The 18,838-nt window shown below is 62.7% G+C and overlaps 4 protein-coding genes across 4 annotated transcripts; all 4 read left to right on the plus strand.

The window, feature by feature from the left end:
• Window positions 1–846: 846 nt before the first annotated feature.
• On the plus strand, window positions 847–1,842 carry LSCM1_04192 (uncharacterized protein; the record flags this gene model as incomplete). Its single annotated transcript, XM_067321707.1, has 1 exon — window positions 847–1,842. The coding sequence occupies one exon, from the start codon at window positions 847–849 to the stop codon at window positions 1,840–1,842; it is 996 nt and encodes a 331-aa protein (XP_067177938.1).
• Window positions 1,843–2,960: 1,118 nt separating this feature from the next.
• On the plus strand, window positions 2,961–11,207 carry LSCM1_04193 (uncharacterized protein; the record flags this gene model as incomplete). Its single annotated transcript, XM_067321708.1, has 1 exon — window positions 2,961–11,207. One exon carries the CDS (start codon window positions 2,961–2,963, stop codon window positions 11,205–11,207), a length of 8,247 nt encoding a protein of 2,748 aa, XP_067177939.1.
• An 835-nt stretch (window positions 11,208–12,042) lies between these two features.
• Window positions 12,043–12,900, plus strand: LSCM1_04194 (uncharacterized protein; the record flags this gene model as incomplete). The annotated part of the gene is made up of 1 exon (XM_067321709.1): window positions 12,043–12,900. One exon carries the CDS (start codon window positions 12,043–12,045, stop codon window positions 12,898–12,900), a length of 858 nt encoding a protein of 285 aa, XP_067177940.1.
• Window positions 12,901–14,991: 2,091 nt separating this feature from the next.
• On the plus strand, window positions 14,992–16,746 carry LSCM1_04195 (uncharacterized protein; the record flags this gene model as incomplete). Its single annotated transcript, XM_067321710.1, has 1 exon — window positions 14,992–16,746. The coding sequence occupies one exon, from the start codon at window positions 14,992–14,994 to the stop codon at window positions 16,744–16,746; it is 1,755 nt and encodes a 584-aa protein (XP_067177941.1).
• Between the last annotated feature and the right edge of the window lie 2,092 nt (window positions 16,747–18,838).

Below are 18,838 nucleotides of genomic sequence, written 5' to 3' on the forward strand. Positions count from 1 at the left end.
GTGCGCTGCGCGAGTCCACCTTCCTCCCAGCCGCGCGTGGTGCCGGCTGCGGCTGCGCACTGCTGTGTGCGTGTGTGTGGCTTGAAGGGTGGCCGAGATGCGGCCGCGCGTGTGCGAGTGTGGATGTGAACCAGGAGTAGCACCGTTGCGGAACACGGCCCATTGATCTATCGGCGGACTTGCTCCTGGGAGACGTGCGCTGCTGTTCCACGAGGGGCGCTGGTCGGAAGAGTTGGAGGAAGAGGCGTGCAGTGTCATGGCGGGGGGGTCGTGGTGAGGTTTCCTTTTTCAATGGAGTCTGTGTCATGGCGCTGAGGTGGCTTGAAAGGAGGTCAAAGTATGAGGCGGCCTTCAATGAATGCAGTGGGTGCGAGTCATACCACCTGCAGTTCCGTAAGCGGCGGCCTGAGTACGTGAGGTTGTCCTGTGAGATGGATGCGTTGCGTGCGGCATGCCGTCGACGCTATCTCGACGTGCTGAACTTAAGTGGTTGGTCTGCGGAGGAAGCTGCCGCTTTCAAGTCGGTGTCGGCTTTCCTGTCAATCCTGTTATCAACTTTCACGGATGCCAATGCTCGCTTGCCCTTTCTTTGAATGCGGCTCTGCCGCCTTACTGTCAATGGCGGCACCGCCGACACGCGTGTCCCTGTATGCCGCTACTCGACCGAAGGAAGCCGGCATCGGTTGGTCTCGCTGCAGCACCATAAGCGTTCACAAACTTCTAAAAATCGCTCTTGGGGCTCTGTAGAGCGCATCGTGTTTTCTCCGGTGCGTTTGTTTTTTATTTTCTCAGCTGTCATTCGATCTTTGCCTAGCTGCGAGGGTAAGACACGGACGGCCAAGGGTGATGAGCCGCCGCCAGCACGGCGGGGCCAAGTGCGCCAACGCGGAGGAGCAGCTGCGTCAGGAGGCGGCCATCTTCTTATCCCCTGACGTGGAGCAGGAGCTGGCCGAAATTTTGCAGCGGCGTGAGTGCATTGAGAGGGATCTGCAACGTCTGGATGCTGAGGTATACGAATTGGAGACCTCATTTCTGAAGCACTGCGTGTCGCATGGCGGCTCGATATTCGACGGATTCGGTCTGGAGCGTCATGAGAACGTGCACCGCAACCCTGTCACCGTCCTAACCCCACTGACGCCCTCATCGCCTTTGACGGGGGGTGATGGTAGTGCAGCGGCGCCACTTAACGTGGACACCGCTCTTGGCTCTACTCCAGGCTCTCCCTTGCTCTCCGCGATTGCCAACGGCGAGCACGCACGTACTTATCGCGTCCTCTCCAGCTGCTTTGGCATCAGTCGGGCTGAGGGACGAGGGGACGGCAGCGCAGGCGCAGGCCTGGGCGCCACCTCCCGCTCTCCCCCTTCGCCGCAAACGGGTGGTTGTGCTGCGCCGCACACCGCCGCTTCCACCGCTGTCTTTGAGGTCGGCAGCAAAGGCTCGACGGCAGCTGCGTTTCACTACCGCATTCACTTCTTCAGCCCCACCGAGCGCGTGTTCTCAGCGTGCTCTGTCGGCTCACTGAGCCGCGTGGAAATCGCCAAGTCCACACTCGCCGACTCGAGGGGTGCGTCAACCTCTTCGACGTGGTCGACGGCTGCCGCTGCTGCAGGGCGTCGTGGAGGCCTGCGCAAGCGCGGCCAACAAGAGAGTTGCGGGGAAAGAGTGGGAGGGGGCAGCCGTAGTGCTTCACCGTCCTCAAGTGCCTTCGTCAGGAAGCCCAACGCACCGCCGTCGCGGCGACATCAGCGATGCGCGAAGGAGGCAGAAGAAGATGCCGACGATGGCGGCGCGGCGGAGAACGGTGGCGGCGACCGCCGCCGACGTCGTCGTCACGCCGAGTAGTCGATCGGCCGCACCTTTGGTATCATGTGCTCATTCGGCATCCCGGTCTGGGGCGTGCGCGTGCGTGTGTGCGTGCTTTTGAGTGGGACCTCTTAGCGACTGTTGGGGGCGCTGGCTGCGGGCACGAAGGGCGAGCGCGACTCAGTGCGCTCGCCGCAAAGGCATTAGCGCACCACATTTGGCGAATCTGCGAAGTGCCCATGGCTGTGCGATGCTGTTTCTGTGCGAGATAAGTGTCTCTTCACGTCTCTGTTGCCGCGCCAGTTCGACTCCGTCGAACATCGATAAGGTTGGCGAATACTACGCTCGCACTCGAGCCAGGAAACATGCCCCCCCTTCCCTTCTATGCGCCTGCCGCCCATGGAGTATAGGCGCATGGAAGGGCATCAGTCTATCGTGGACATGGGTGCTGATTCGTCAGCGATACTGCGCCACACCACCAACCTTCGTGCATCGTCCCCTCTGCTCTCCCCTTCTTTGCTCTGCGTACATCATGCCGTCTGTCTCACGTGCGCACGCATACAACACACCTCTTGGCGTCCTTCTCGCCGCAATCCGGTCGCCTTCTTGCCTTCAAGCGCACGTTACGGTGGCATCTGCACTTAGCGCACACCTCTCTCGCCCTTCATAACCTCTCTCCTAATCCCCCCTCCCCCCTCTTCCCCTTCCTCCCTCCCCTTTTCACGCGCAACCGCCGAGAAATAGAGGTGGAGAGAAGGGCGTTTCAGGCGCGGAGACGCAACACACACATACACACAGACGGAGAGAGGGAGACACAGCCTTCTTGTGCAGTGGCAGGGGCGCATAAAAAGGACGCCCTTGTGGTGTGCACGAAAGGGCCATAGCAGGGATAACACACGCACATATATATATAATACAAGCGGTATTCACTCAACGGTTAAGGAGAGCGGGACCGACTACTCCATCTTTTGTGTGCGCGTGTGCTTTTGTCGGCGTTCTGCATACCTCCCCCCTCCCCCCGCTCTCTTGTGTTTTATCTTCGACACCCTTTTCTCACCAGTGTCTTGAGCGGATCACACCGGCTTCTCAAGCAGCTGTCCCTGTCCCTTCGCGGAGGCGCACGTCTGGGAAAGCACTCCCGATACCCGAGCGGCGAGATGACGTCGCAGCTCGCGTCACAGCTGCAGCGGCTGCAGCAGCGCCAGGATGAGAGCGGCCACCGACTCGGCAAGTCATTTCTCTTTAACACGCAGGACGCACAAAACTTCTCGCGGGAGCAAATACATCAGCTGGCGCTAAATGGCTTGCAAACTCTGACAGCGATGGACAATCGATTTCACCCCTTTATCCAAGACCTCTTCGACGTCGCGCAGGTGCGCCGAGAGCGCTCTATGCTGACGGCAACGGAGGACTCGGCGCTGCGCGTCCGACTTGAGCACTTTCTCACGCTCCTCAGTCCGAACCTTTTCCTCACTGCGGCACAGCAGGTCTTCGAGTTCCTGGTGCGTGTTTACGAGGTGCACGTCTACGATGTCCCGTCCGTGCTGCGTGCCTTTTTGCCGTACCACGACCACAACATCTTCGCCCGCGCGCTGCTACTGCTCGACTTGCGCGACACCGGACTTGCCTTCCTCACCACCAACCAGCAGCGTGGTGCACCGCTACTGCGAGAGCATCTTGTGCTGGCGTGCGCCGAGAGTCGAAAGGCTGCAAGGCTGCTCTGCCTCACGGTTGCCATGCCGTTTCGGTACCACATCCGCCATCACGCCGCCAACGCCCTCTTCGCTAGCGTGGCAACGCAGCTGGCGAAGCACAAGGACGCCGAGGCGCTCTGGCGAACGTTTCTGCCGTTTGTGCTCGAGCTGCTTTCTGGTGCCGTTTCCGGCGCGGAGGCCGGCACCGAAGCGTCGAAGCGCGCTCGGGAGAGCGACAACGCCCGCGGTGGCAGCAGCCGCGTATCAACGGAGTCTGTGGCCACTGCCCTCATCGTGCTGGCTGCTTGGTCAGCCCATGTGCGGTTCTCCAAAGCCATGCTGGTCACCGTATTGAAGCCGATCTTTCGCTACATCACGGCGGCGGCTCTCGCAGCAACCGGCCAAGGTCACCATGGCGGCGGCGCGTCCTACCTCCCGGTGTGCGACCTGCTTGCGCTGCTAGAGATCGTCTTTGCAACACAGCACCATGCCCTCGCTGACGTGTCCGTGACGCCGCTTCTGCAGACGCTCTTGACGTTGCCGTGGCGCGCCTTAGCTTCGCAGCTACCGTTCGCGGAGACGACGGAGGTCGTGTCAGGCCCCAACGGCGCGCCGACAACGTCACCGCGTCACAGCGTTCTCCTCGCCACGCTGCTGCAGACGGCGCTGGAGCGGCTGAGCAGCACCTCGGCCGTGCGCTTACTGCCCTCTGACATCGTCGAATTCCTCACCTGTGCGGCAGAGGACTTGCCTCTCTCGAACTCGATGGCCACGCGCTACCTGCGCGTACTCATCACCGCCGATGCTGGCGTCAGCTCGGCAGGCGCCGTGGATGAGGCGGGCGACAAATCGCTGTATGACCGCCTTGTAGCGGCGCTCCAGCGCCGCTACGCGATCGTCTTCGACGGCGTGCTCTCGGAGGTGCTGCTGCACCCCGATACGTCGAAGGCGGCCACCGCGTTTCTTGCCCATCACTTCCACGGCACCCGGTACAGCATGGTTGAGGTGCGGAGCGCGCTCTCCGGGGCTACCGAGTCGCTGCCTTTATTCGCTTGCTTGCTCCATCCCGTGGCGGAGGTGCGCGTGCTGGCTGCCAAAACGCTGCAGGGCATGACCATCGCGCAGCTTATGAGCGGCTCTTCCTCGGCCAGCGGCAGTGACCAGTCCCTCGTGGACCTGCTGGCGCACGTCATCGCTTATGAGCACAACTGCACGGCGGCCGCGGCTTTCGTGACCACCGCTGCAGCGGTGATCAAGCGTCTCGTAGCGCAGTGGTCGAACGAGGAGGCGGTAGAGCGCGAAGAGCTTGGCTGCCATGCTGCACGCCGGCTGGTGCGCTCCCTCTACTTCATGGCGATCGCGTGGTCGCCCTCGGCGGCCTCCACAGCGCCGGCAAGCGTGGCTAGACGAGCGGAGGCGCAGCGCAGCGTGGTGCTGCCGCTCGTTGCCACTCTCTTGCGGCCGGCTCTTCTGACGTGGACGAGAAGCGCCACCTCCACGACGTCGGCTGCGCAGGACTTTCGCACGTCCGTGCTATACTATGCGACTCTTCTGTATGCGCAGTGGGCAGGGCTGCCTGGGGATGCCCCGCAGGCACCAAGCGAGGCGGATACCCTGACTTCGCAGGTGGCGAGTGAACTGGCGACGACGTTAGAGGCCGGCTGTGGAAGCCCAGGCGCCCTCGTCCCACTTCTGCGCGCCGGCTCTGCATCGATGAATGGGCAGGTCAAGGCAGCAGCGACGAAGGGCAGCACTGGCGAGAGGGTGCGGCAAGGGGGTAACCGTCGCAGTTTCGCTGCAGCAGAGATCAACTCAGACGATGAAGGGCAGCGGCCTTCTCGGGCGGGTGGCGGCGACCGTAACGGCTGCCGTGCGATCGGCAGGCACGCTGCAAGCTTAACAAACCTCCTTCAGTGCGATGCCCTACTTAGCGCCATTCGCGCCGAGGCGCAGGAGCGCCTTCCCGACGCCTTTGCCGCCGCACGCACGGCGGCGCGTGAGACCGCTACAGCCTTCGCCAACGCTGCATCCGCTGAGGCTGAGGTGACTATCGCCCTCGCCGCCGCGCTACTGCCGAAGATAGCAACAGGCGAGCTCACAGATGCAATCGAAACAGTCTCCGCGGCGGTGACGTTCCTGCTTGGCCGCGACGCGGCAATCGGTGCCGACGCCTCCGAGGACGCCACGGCCCGTAACGCCTCCTCCACTGCAGGCGCCACGGGTTACTTAGGGATAGTTTACGAAGCTTTACTGAAGAGCCACAGCGGGCGAAATGTTGCTGGGGTGGGCCGCGGAGCGGTGGACGCGGCGACTTCAGCGCGTGCGCAACTGTATGAGGTCCCTCTCGTTGCGACGATTGGAGCCGTACTACATGCAGCGCTCGCGCGAGTGTTGGCGAGGGCACCGATGGCAGCCACGGCTTCGGTGAGCTCCTCGGCGTCGCTTGTGGCGCGGCTGTGCCAAGGTCTTGGGTTCGTCGGAGCTGCACTGCCGAGTGTCACTGCACAGCCAGACGCCTTGGCGCCGGCCTATCTCGAGCTCATTAACGGCGCGACTGCCACCGCGACGAGCAGCGCCCCCGATGCTTGGGGCCAGATCGAGTGGTACGCTCTGGTCGCCGATGCTGTGTTTGGCCCAGCAGAACAGAGCGAGGCGAACGAATCCCTTTCTGTGAAGCCGAAGACTCTCGCTGCTCTGGCACTCGTGATCTTCCTCCCGCTCCGTGCGCCGTCGACGCAGCGCCTAGCGCAGCTGCGCACACTGCAGGACGCGGTGGTCACGGTCGGCGGTCAGCGCCGCGGCACTCGCGGAGGCTCGAAGGGACTGACGGGGGCGGAAGCGATTATTGCCGCTGCCCTGCTACCGCAGAAAGGTGCGGCCTCGCCCGCGTCGTCCGCGTGCTCTGTAACAGCGCTCAGCTGCCTGATTGAGTGCATGGCGGTGGAGGAGCACCAGCATAAGCTGATCCCCAGCGCTGCCGCTCTCGTCTGCTTGCTTCTAGGAATGCACAACGATGCAGACGGCGGCGCGCCGGTGTACGTTGTGCCGCCTGGATGGGCGCACCGTGTCATTCGCTATTTCTTCCGTGGCCACGGCGGTGGGCAGGCGCGTGCCGGCTCTTCCACTGCCGCGGCAGGATCCTCGTCTGCTGCCATGACACCACAGCAGGTGTGCCTGGCCGAGGCCATGCTGCCACGTATCGAGGGGATTTTGGCCCGCACCTCGAGCGCCGACGCGTCTTCTCCGTTGGCCCCGCTCCATGCCGTCACGGCGGACGAGGCGGACTTGGTCGACGCCGTTTGTGACCGCCTGTACCTCTGGGGGAAGGCGAGCGCGCAGGGTGATGCTATCGCCGAGAATGCCTCCGTGAGACTGATTGAGCTACTGCTGAAGCACCCGTACATGCACGTGAGCCACGGCGGCGCTGCTCGGCCCGTCTACCGCTACGCGTTGATTGCTCTGACTGCCGGGCTGAGCTGCGGTTTAGAGGACCGCCAACCGCCGCAGTCGACCATATTCAAGGCGAGGAGACCGGCCTCTACGGCCGCGTCTCGCGGCGACGAGTACACCATGTCCGCGGAGTACCAGTGGCTGGTGGCGGCACGGCTGCGGCCGGTTGTTTTGAGTGCGATAGACACCATTGGCTCTGATGTGGCTGTGGCGTGCATGGGAACGCTGGGCGGGTACGAGTGTTTCTTCCTGCCTCTTCTGGCCTCGGTGGAGAGCGTGATGACCTCCGCTGAGGGTCGTCCGTCAGTGGTACAGAAAGAAAAGGCCGCACGCAACCGCACATCGAAGGCGATGGCAACTGGCGGTGAGGTCACAGGCGAAGCTGCCGCCCTATTGCTGAAGCGTTTGCGCGAGATGCTCGAGACCCTGGAGCCGTCTACCGACGCACCTCGTGGCGAGGAGGCGTCGACGAAGGGCAAGGGCGTAGCTCATTATGCAGCGGAGGCGGAGGAGGGGGGCACGGCATCTGAGTCAGCGGTGCGTTGGCGACCACCGGCCTCTGCAGCCGTCGCGAACCCGCTAACGTTCGCGGAAGCACGGCGTGTGCTACGCCTCCCGTCTGCCTGCATCGCGGCCTCCGAAGGTGCCGGCAAGTGGACTCTTGGCACACTGAGCCACGAGAGCCTGCGCCTCCTCCGCGCAGTGCTTCGCGTGCTGCCTACCGTCGTCATCGACGACGATGAGGACGAGGAGAGCGTCTATGCTTTAGTGATGGAGGCCATGGAGTTGTACCCGCTTCAGGGGATGGAGGCGTTGCTGCGCGACGCGGCTTCGTCGGCAGCCACGGATGATGTGGCGATGCTGCCGCGCATTCAGCAGCTGCGCGTCGGTGCTCGTGGCTCGGTGCATGTCCAAGGACTGCTGCGGCTTGTGGAAGCCCTCGTGCAAATGTGCACAGATCAGGCTCAACTGCTGTCGGAGAAGGTGGCGGACGGCGCCCACCGCATCAAGAGCCGACTGCTGCGTGAGATGATGGTGCTAATGGCGCGCGTCCTCGTCGATGACAGCGCGGGGGGTGACCGTGCTGTGAGGGGCGAGGAGGCGCCGGCCACCTCTCCGCAGCGTATGGTGGCTGATGCGGACGCGGCGGAGCGGCGCCAAAGCGAACTGCACTTTCATGTGGACACGATAGCCGGGCTTCTGCGGGCGACAGCGCCGCTTTTGAGGGTGCCGAGCGGCGCTGCTGCGTGCAAGAGTGCCACCGAAAGCAGCGCGTATCTACACATACCGCTTGTCTCCCTCCTTGTAAAGCTGGAGCCGTTTGACAACACGGAGGTGCTCGGCTTCCGCAGCGCACGCGAGGTGTGCCAGGAGATCTTGCTGAGCTTCGACGTGCGCACGCAGGTGCAGTGCCTGGGACAGCTCATGCGCTTTGTAACGGACCCGGCGGCGCAGCTTAGCTCCGGCACGGACGCGGAGGAGGATATCGGGACGGTGGATGGCGCGGAGCAGCAGCGAGTGCAGCACCTCTTTCGCCGCATGGTGAAGCCGAATCAGGTCATCAACCGCCAGGAGACCATCATGCACCTCATCAACCTGACGATGAAGTCTGACCTGTTCCTCGAGTCGTTCCTAGCCCTGCAGCGCCGCACCCGCGCCAACCAACCGAGACGTACTGCGGATAAGCGGTCTGAGAAGCAGCGCCGGAGGGCGAAGAGCGCCAAGGATGATGAAGTGGCCGAGAAAGAGAGTGACGGCGACGAAGGCGGTGAGGAGCAGATCGATGGCGAGGTGCAGCGCGACGACGGCGGCTGCATGGAGCTGCTCGTGGGTGCGCTGGAGCTCTTTGCGCACTACCACGATCTGTGCGAGACGACTCGCAGCAGTGCCGCATCGGAGGATGCGGAGGCGGTGGCCTACACGACTTTGCTGGAGCTGCTTGCCGGCAACACGCTCGCGTGTGTTCTGGCGGGCATCAACGAGCCGACTTTTGTGGTTTGCCAGCAGCGCCTGCTCGAGGACAAGCGGGCAGCGCTGCGGAGGATCGGGCTGGAGGTGCTGCTGGATCGCCTGCATCACTCCTTGCCAACGCTGGAGAACGTGGTGTCGGATGAAGAGATGGAGGAACACCGCCGCCGCCTGCGCGACCCGCGGCAGAGACTTTCTCTTGCCGACTTGGTGCGTGTCAAGGCTCGCCCTCTCACCACAAAGCGGTCCATCCAGCTCTTCCCGCTGTTAGTGGCGGAGATCAAGACAAGCCTGGCCCAGTTTCACGCGTCAACGAAGTCCGCCAACGCTGCGGCCGATCTACTCACCACAGCGCAGTTGGGTGTTGCGGCACTGGAGGAGCTCATTCGCATTGTCAGCAGTGGTGGCAGCCTTCAGTCGGAGAAGACGTTGCTGAACGCGAACCGCAGCAAGCGTGTTACTGAGGCGGCGCTTGTGAAGCTGTTCGGCAACCGGGGCCGCGTCACCGAGGTGCACGAGCTGGTCGGACTCATCTGCGATCACTGGATGCCACTGCTGACCCGCTGCGAACTGCGCCTGCGCTCTCGTACGGGACAGCCCGGGACGGACGGTAGCACCCCAATCCCGACTACTGCGTCCCGCTCGAGTGCTGAGCAGAGCGTGCTGGGCTGCATGACCTGCCTTGTCACGGCACTGGCGACGATCACGCAGGTGATGGGGACAGCCTTCGCATCTACGCATTGTCTTGACCTCTTGCACACGCTTGTGTTTGCTGGCGTATATCAGGTTGTGGAGATGCCTGGCATCATCTCTCTTAGCGAGGCCGGGGCGCTGCTTCGCCACAGCACTCTGTCCTCGCTCATTCGCTGCTTCCCTGCATGCTGGCAGATGACCCAGCCGTACCTGCCCTCCATCCTTTTCCTCGCGACGCACCTGAGGAACGTAACGGACGCGGAGTCGCACTATCTCTGCGCAGAGTTGCTGGCGGTGCTGGAGGCGGTACTGGAGCCCCAGCTTCTCCTGGACGCTGGCACGACGTGTCTGCAGGGCCTCCCGTACCTCAACGGGGCGGTGGTTCCAGCATCTGAACAGCATAAGCTGGCTGATGTCGCCGCCGAGGCAGCGGCGTCCGCTAGTGCGTCGGGAACGGTCAGGAAAGGCGCCCTACGCGTGCGACAGATTCGGGCCCAGGCGCACACGCACTCGTTCTCCCTCCTCTTCACCTGTTTCGAGCGCCGTGTCGAGAGCATGAGCAAGGAAGAGCTGCTGCACATGCACACACTCACCGAGGGTACGACACCTCAGGAGAATTTCTGGCTGGCTGCTCTTCAGTCCCTCGCGAGCGCCCCGTCGGTGCCGCCGAGCGAGGCGGTAATGCCGGTGCTGCAGGCATTCACTGTGTTCTTGCTGAAGTTCAAGGCGAAGCACAGCATTCGGCTGCTGCGCATTGTGGCGAATTGGGCCTTTTCGGAGTCGAGCGGCGGCGTGGCAGGGGCGTCGTGCAAGCGTGCAGCCATCTCCAGCGACGCCGGCAGCAGCGCGACTGAGGAGGAGCACGATGGCCGTGGCCACGACGGCGTGGCGCAATCGATTTCGCGCGTGACGCTGCAGTGCTGGATCGTCTTCTTCGCGCTGAGCAATCACCTGCTTGGCAAGCTCGGCTCCATCCTCGACTTCGCCTTTCCCATTCTCCTCCCCCACGCCGTCACTGCCCTGCGCACGTACTGCGCAGCGACGGCTACGGCGTCCAAGGCGATGGACTCACTTGTGGCGTTGGCGCTGGAGGGGGCGCTAGAGTGCCTGCGTAGTATGGCTTTGGCCCAGACGCCAGGGCCAGACCACGACTACAGCATCCCAGCAGACGTCTACTTGGCAAAGGAGGATGTCTTCCCGAGTGTGATGCCTGCGCTGGTCCATCAGCTGCACAACCTGCAGTACCTGGAGGATAGCCAGCGTGATTACCGCTTCCGCGTAGAGCACAACGTCATCCCGGCCATCCGCGCCTTCATGGCCTGCCTCGGCTCTAGCAAGCTCCAGAGCCGGACTCAGGCTGAGGTGGTGCGTGCCCTGCGCCACCCCAGCCGCCACGTGCGGCGCGAGGCGCTCATCTGTCTCGATGGCATCTACGCTGACGGCGGTGACGAGCTGGCGTCGCGTCTCATGGCGGAGATGCTGCCGACCGTCGTCGAGCTGACTGAGGACCGCGACGACGCCGTCGTTGAGGAGGCACGCAAGCTGTGCAACAACCTCTCACACATGACTGGACAGGACGTCCTGTACGCGATGAGCTAACGTCTATCGAGTGCCAACGCGCTAGCTACTCATGCACGCCAACGCGCGGGCCCCTTCGCATGGACACCCCTGTTCGGCTCTTGGCGGGGCTCCTCTCTCCCTCCTCCCGTCTCTCATTGTTGGTGAGTGTGCGGTGTAACATAACTGTGAGCTCGACTAGCGTGTTAAGCGCTTTAAAAGAAAAAAAAGTAGTGACGTGCGTATGTGTGTGTAAGTGTGTGCCCCCAAACACGCATACTGAACAGACCTCTCTCGCCGTGCCGTTCACTAAGCTGTGATACAAACACTGCATGGCACCAACGTAGCGTGTCGGACCCAGGATTCTATATACATGCGTGCGCCCGCGCTTGAGGCTGCGGCCAGCATCGATCCAGGTCGTCTTCACTCGCTACGTGTGTGTGGGGTCCGTGTGCAAGATCGCCGTCAGCGAAAAGGGCTCGCAGTGTCCCAGCGGGTATCCCTCCTTGCGGTGGTGTGCGTGTGTGTGCCCCCTCTCCCTCTCTCGTCGGCCTGACACCCCTTTCCGCCTTTGCCACTCTGACTGTGACCCCCAAAAGGATTTGCGAACATCCTGCGAGCCAACGACTACCACGACGGTCTCTCCTTCCCTCTCTAAAGTTTGCCGCTGCGCTTGTGTGCCTCTGCGGTAGACGCCTTTCCCCGTTCTTTGGGAGAAGGGCGGCTGCCGCGCGTTGCGTCTCAGGCACGCACGCACGCGCACATGCCTTTGCTTGTGTGCGTGTGATTTTGGGGCATTCAGTGGCGCTTGACGAGCCGTATGGCTGCTGCCGCCGACGCTCCGCTTCGCCCTTTCTTTTTCTCCTTCGCTGTCGCCATGACAGCTCCCACAAAGATCGCAACGCACGCAGCCAACGCAGAGGCTGCGATGGAGAGGGCGGCTAAGAAGGCGCCCTCTGACGCCTCGCCGTATCCTGCCTTGCCGCCGCAGCGTGCGCAGGCTGCGTCAGCGTCCCTGCAGACCTCCGGCTCTCTGCAGCTGTATCTGCGCACCGTCCCAACCCCACTGGGGCCCTTTTCGCTCTACGTGGACGCTGACGGTGCCGTCCGCTGCTGTCTCTGGCAGCGCAGCGCCCCATGTGACTCCGCCGCGCTTGAAGCCGAGGCGCAAGACGTGTGTGCCAGAATGCAGTCCCGCTGGTATAAGAGCGCGCTCGTGACGGTGGCGGGTATGTGGGCCGATGACGCGGGAAGGGCATCGGGGGCTCCCGGAGAGCGCGCGGCAGAGCTCTTGAGGAATTATTTCAATCCTCCCACGGCGGAGGCGGGACGACCAGAGGAGTTAGAGCGCCTGCTGCTGCAGGTTCCAATCGTCTACCCGCCCACCACTGTCTTCACGGCGCAGGCGTGGGCGACGCTGCGCCACACTGTTCCCTGTGGCGAGGTCATCTCCTATAAGGGGCTAGGGATCCGCGTGCACAAAGCACTAGGGCTGCCTGCTTCGACTGCATCAGCACCACGTGCCATTGGCGTCGCCATGGGAAGCAACCCTATACCGGTCATCGTGCCCTGTCATCGTGTCTTGTCGTCGACGAATTCGTTACACGGATACGGGCTGGGACTCCGCTTCAAGGCGTGGCTACTGCGACACGAGCAGGCCGACGTGGCCGCCCACAAGCTGCGCATAGGCGAACAGGAGATCGCCATGGTCGCCAAGGCTTCTCGTCGCTCATGACGACAGCAGGAACGCATACAGAGGCAGATAGGCCCAGGCACCCATCCTCCTCGCCTTTCTACCACGCACCTCCTCGGACGGATGCGTCAACGCTATCGAACCCTGAAGCCAAGGAAAGCATGCGCACGTGTCTTTGGGTGTGCAGCGCACTGCAGGCAGCCGACACACACACACACGTACGCATCGCCCTCTTTTTCCTTCAGTGCCCCCCCTTCCCCTCCCCCTTCCCTATCAGCGTACCTATCAATGGCAGCTGCCCTGGCAGCGATCGGCCATCTCTCCCTCTGCTCCTGCGCCGGCTGCCAACGTTCGTATGAGCAGAACGGGGCGCGTTTTTATTCTGCCGTGTTGATGTCAGCATGCTGGTGAGCGGTAACCTCTCCCTCCCTCCCCCCTCCCCCCGGGTGGCAGTGGTGCACTTGGCGGGTACGACTGCCCGGCGCAGTGATCGCCTTCGCCACTGCGCCTCATCGTTGCCTCAGTCTTACGCGCTTAGCATTGGGTCTCATCAGCATCCTTCCCCCTCTGTCTGCGCGCTCTCCCAAAGACACCTAGCGCACCTCCATACCAGGGCACCTCATGCTGGATGGCACTGGCTCTGCTTGGTTTACAAACGTTACGGAGCTTTGTGAGCTGAGATAGTGTGGCAGTGGGCTGCGTTAAATTCTGTAGAGAAGTGCTGCTGTTGTCACGCGTAGCGCCGGCGTGCTCGTGCAGGAATATGAAGGCTAAGGTGGCGAAGCAGAGGGCGAGCTCGAGAGAGATGCTATAGCAGACCTGCTAGACAACCGTCACGGCGCATGTATCGATGAAAGCAATCATGCAGCTCCAGTCTCAACGAGAAGGGGCAAGAAGAGAAGCGAAACACAGAGACGGTGGCCCATAGACCCCCCTGTCTACCACATAGACAGGGATCACCTTGGGAGGGAGAGAGCGGTCATGACCCATGCAGAGGCAATAGCGGAGAAGGCGTGCCTTCGTGTCTCTCTGCTCGCCACTCGCTCGTTTGTGTGCTTGCGCTGCGCGAGTCAACTTGACCAGGAGATAGAGGGGGCAGGGGCAACCCGGTGGGGCGTCAGGGCTCCATACGCCCACTCGGTATCAATGGAAGTCTAACTGCCCCTACGCGCGCCCAATAATGAAAGGGCTCCTGCGGTGTCAGGGCCACGCACGCATCTGACGTGGGGAAGTCAGAGATACCTGTCCGTACGGATGTCGGCAGCCATGCTCCGGAGTGCATGACAGCGGGGCCACCTGCCACCCCTCACCTGCCTTTGCCATCTGCATGGCGGGCAGAGCGCGGGCGCGACTCGAGCGTACCCCACCCGGGCCGCGGTGCCGACCGGGGTCGGTGTGGGGCCTGGGCCGCTGTGATGGGGTCGGCACCGCGTGGCGACCGGCATGAGGGGCTTGGCTGCGAGGCGACGAGCGGAGCGGGTGTGCAGAGGTGGAGGTCGAGTCAGGGGCCGTGCTCCGATGGGGCTGGTCGGCGCATCGCTGCATCGCGTGTGTCTGCCGGTGCTTTGGACCACACGGTGTGAAGCCTGTGACTGTGCGGGGGCACAGTCGAGCTCAACTCATCTTCCAGTGGTGTGGGGGCACAGCGACTGCGACTTCCGGCGCAAGCCCTTTCCTTTCTCCTCGTTGTCTACCCGCCGTGTGGCATCGCCGTCGGCAACAGCGCGATCTGTCGCCTCGACGGCGTTGCTGTGATCGCGTCCTTTCTTTTCGCGTTTATGATCCCTTCTCACAACCCTTCCCTCTCCTCTACGCGTGCTGCGCCTCTTTCGCCTCCTCGCTCTGTGCGGTGTCGGCACACCACCCTGCCGACCGCTCACCCTCAACCCACGGCGCCGATTCTACTGGAACTCCATGAGCCTGTTTCTTTGCGCCTCCCTGTGGCCAGACCCGCACATCCCCTTGCTCTTGGTGAACCGTGGGACCTTGCGGGCGAGACAGGGCGTAGCGGTGTAGAAAAGGTGGCAGTCGCTGGACAAGCCAGGCAGCGGCACGCGCCTACTCCCACCTTGTCTATCACCCTTCCTGCCCCAAGTGGGCCTGCTTGCTCCCTGAGGGTGTGTGCTGATCGGAATGTCTGCTTCTGGCGTCAGCCACAGCAGATCCGCTGCTGGAGCAGCGGTCGGCTTTACGGTGCATTTGGTCTGCCCTCACTGTGCCAAGGTGTTCACTGGCAACTCTAGCACGAGCGGCGTGCGCAGCAACTACCGACGCCACCTTCTTACCCACACGGGCGAGCGGCCCTTCCCATGCACCTACTGCCACCAGCGCTTCACTACAAAGCCCAACCTCCGCCGGCATGTGCGACTGATTCACCCGCTTCAGGCAACCCCGTCCACCCAGATACGTCGCCCGAACTCCAGGGAGAGCGACAAAGAGGGGGCAGCCGCCCCCCCACCGCTGCCGGAGATGCGCCTTCCTCCCGCCACCACGGCGAATGTGGCAGAGCTCACCTCCGCCGACAGTGCAACCGCAGCAGCCGGCCTAAGCTCTGGCCCATGCTGCTCGCCATTGCCGCCTCAGCCAGCTGTCACTGCGGCGTTCACGTGCGCGGACTGCGAGTTGGAGATGAGCAGCCGCGCCAGACTGCGCCGACACCGGCGGTATTTCTGTCCTTTTCGCGAGAATATCTTCGCCGACCCGGTGCAGGACGCGGTCAATCTGTATCGCGCGCATCATCAGCAGCAGCAGCGTGAGCGGGACGGGGATGGCGGAGACTCCGCCGAAGGGGACAGCTGCGACGATGGCGGTTACGGCGTCCCATCCGTGGACGAGCGAGTCGAATTGCGTGGCCGCGCGACAGTTGGACCACTGGCGCTAACGGAAGCGGAGAAGAATTATCTCGCTGACGTGGCGGGGCGAAGCGGGCTGAAGTTTGTCGAAGACGCGTACGCGAGCGACGGCAGCGGCAACGGCGGCCCTGACAGCGACGTATTCTCTGACACATCTTCCTCCTCCACCTCCAGTCGATTCCCCTATTGGACAGAGATGCATCCATCGGCCCCACTGCGCCCGCGTAGTTCGGGAAGGGTAGGAGGTGCCTTGCCGCCACCAAAACGCACCCCACTGCATGGCCGTATCCCATCTCCGTCCTCCTCTCCTCACCGGCGGGTGCTGCGCAGTCCAGAGACTGCTGCTGTGTCCTTGATTGATTCGTCCAGCACATCCGCCCTGGCCCACCACGCTGGTCAGAACGGTTGCCTGCCGAGCGTGGACAGCGACACCCAAAGAGGCGAGGGAACCGCGGCGGAGGAGGCCAGTGAGGACGAGGACGAGGACGAGGACATGATTAGCCTTGTACACCTGCATCACCACCGACGGGGCAGCGGGCGCCGGCGCGAGCGCCATATTTTGCAGAAGCGGCTGCGTGCCCAAGAGGGGGCGCTAATGGCACTGGCCGCCGATTCGACACACCGACCACCATGCAAGGCGCGTGCCGGAGAGGTAGACGCAGTGAAGCACGGCAGCGATACCGCGGTTGGCGAGGCGAAGGCGAAGGCGACGCGCCTTCGAGTGGCACCTCCTATAGACAAGGCGCACTCCGCCGCGGCACCTCCGGCCGCCTATGCGTATGTAGGGCCATCGCAGTCTCTCCTCACCCCACACGTGGTAGCCCAGGCAGAGAGTCTCGTCGTCGTTAACTGGCGCCACCCGAGACGCGGTAAAAACGGCACTGCGAACGCATTTGTGTGCCCCTACTGCGATGAATACGCCACGTTTACCAGCCAGCGCGGGCTACGGGCGCATGCGACGCGGGCGCACCCCGAAGCTGTGGCCAAGGCTCGCATGCGCGTCGTGGAGAGAGGTGGTACCGGCAGAAGAGCGTAACGACCTCGAGTCGAGAGAAGGCGCGCCGCTTTGATGGGCGACTGCAGTTCCAGTAGCGTGAGCGCCTCGAGCCTGGGGGAGGTTGTGATCATCCACACCGGGGGAGGGGGGCGGGCGGTACGCGCCTTTCAAAGCTAACAGATACGTATGGGCAGCGCGAGAAGCAGTTGTCTGTGCTCTCCCCTACCCCCGTACATGTGCGCTGCCATCGATTAAGCTATCTCGTGGTGTCGCCACCCGCAGATGTGAGCGGCTCTCGCCGTTAGAGCCATCGAGAGAAAATCCCACAGCAGAAAACGAAGCAGTGGACAGTGCCCCGTCAAAACATCTCGGGTGAGACTCCATGACCGTTGCCGGCGTTTGCTATCAGAAGCACGCCCCCCCCCCAAAAAGAAGGGAAGCAAGTGAAGGCGCTATCGGAGCTGCTGCGGCGCGCTGCGTCGGGGCCCCTCCCTTTTCTCTATGCCTCGACCCCTCTCTCGCGCGCACACACGAACGTGTACGACTTGTCTTCAAGCCAGAAGCTGTACTGCCCATCCTTCCCACTCCCCTTCCCATCCCATCACCGACGTGCCTTCTCCTGTCCCCTCCCCTCCTTCCAGCTTCGTCTGCCCTCAGTGCGAAATCTCACGCGGAATCACACGGACTGCATTTCTGCGCCCACGAAGTACGCACAGGCAAAGGAAAGCAGTCGGCATCTCAGCTGCAGCCTCGTGTGCTCTTCGGCATTCGTAGCAGCCCGGGCCCAAAAGACGTTCGCCTACTTGGCAATGGCCACTGCAGAAGATGCTCGTAGACCTCCGTCCCCCACCCTCCCATCTGTTTACGTACAACGGCATAGGTGTGCTGCGAAGCAGTGAAGCGGGGAGGGAAGGGTAGGAGGGAGGGGTGAGGCAAGGCGTCTCTCCCTCTCTCTTCCACCACCACCACCAGGCGGCAAGCGGGATCAGTTCCGCCCCAGCACGGATGCCCTGGCAAAGCGTCGGGCTTCGTGGCATGTCGCGGCCAGCGAGCTGATTCGCTCTTCTCTGAGTGTTTCTTTGGGATACCCCTCCCCCTCCCCCCCCACATACAGACGTACACACGTATGTATGTATACATATATATGCATATACATATATATGCATGCATTTGTGTGTATGTGTGTGTCTGCTGCTTTCTTCCTCACCCCTTCCCAGAGCCGAGAGACACCCCAGTGCGCTTCGCTGGGGCGCTAGGTGGTGGCGAGGGGCCCACTGCCCGCCATGGACTCACTGTGAGCGAGGGCTTCTCTTACCTCAGAGTTGTTGCAGTGTGCGTGCGTGTGTGTGGCGGTGCTTGCGCACGTTCATGCCAACAACTGCACGGCGGTAACTCGATTGCCTCTTCTCTTCCCCAATGCCCTCCCCTCTTTCGCGTGAATGCGTGCTGGAGGTAAAGTGAAACCTCCCGTGTGTGCGCTCATTCATGGCCTCTCCCATCCGCTCTCATTCGGCAAGCGGCTCTTGACCCCGTGAGGCCATTGCCCTGCTTGCGTCTCCTCATCAGCGGTGTTTGTTTCGAGCTCGTGAGGCGGGTCGCTGGCGAGCCGCACGCACCCGATGGAGGGGGGACCCTTTCCTTCCCTTGGCTCGTACAGATACGCTTTTGCTCCGGTAGCGCACCTGCCCCCCCTCCCTCCCCTTTTCCCTCTCCGCAGTCGTCTGCCACATTCGTACGCACCATTCGGCGCGCGGTTCACTTCTGCCCCCCTTTTTTCAATGGATCATCTCCTCACCTTATGTCCCGCTGACGCCCCCCCTTTTTTCGCTCTCCGCATGGGATTCGTGCTTGAGAGTGAGGGCTGAGACCAAAAAGGGCTCATCCCTGGGCAGTTAGCCGCTCGGCGCAGTGGCTCAACGGCGATGTAAGTGGAAGCCATCAACGAGGTGTAGGCGGAGGCCGAGCGCTTGGTGCCATCCCAAGGGCACGCCCATGCGTGTGCGCTATGCGAACGTGAGCGTCCGCGTGGCCGCTGCTTTATCTCTTCCGCGCCCGTCACAGTAACAGCAGCAGGTCGCATACCTGTGGCACCTCTGGTAGGTGGGGCTTACTTCGGCATTCTCGTATGAGC

This window comes from Leishmania martiniquensis, chromosome 26, assembly GCF_017916325.1.
Source record: "Leishmania martiniquensis isolate LSCM1 chromosome 26, whole genome shotgun sequence".
NCBI classification, from domain to species: domain Eukaryota; phylum Euglenozoa; class Kinetoplastea; order Trypanosomatida; family Trypanosomatidae; genus Leishmania; species Leishmania martiniquensis.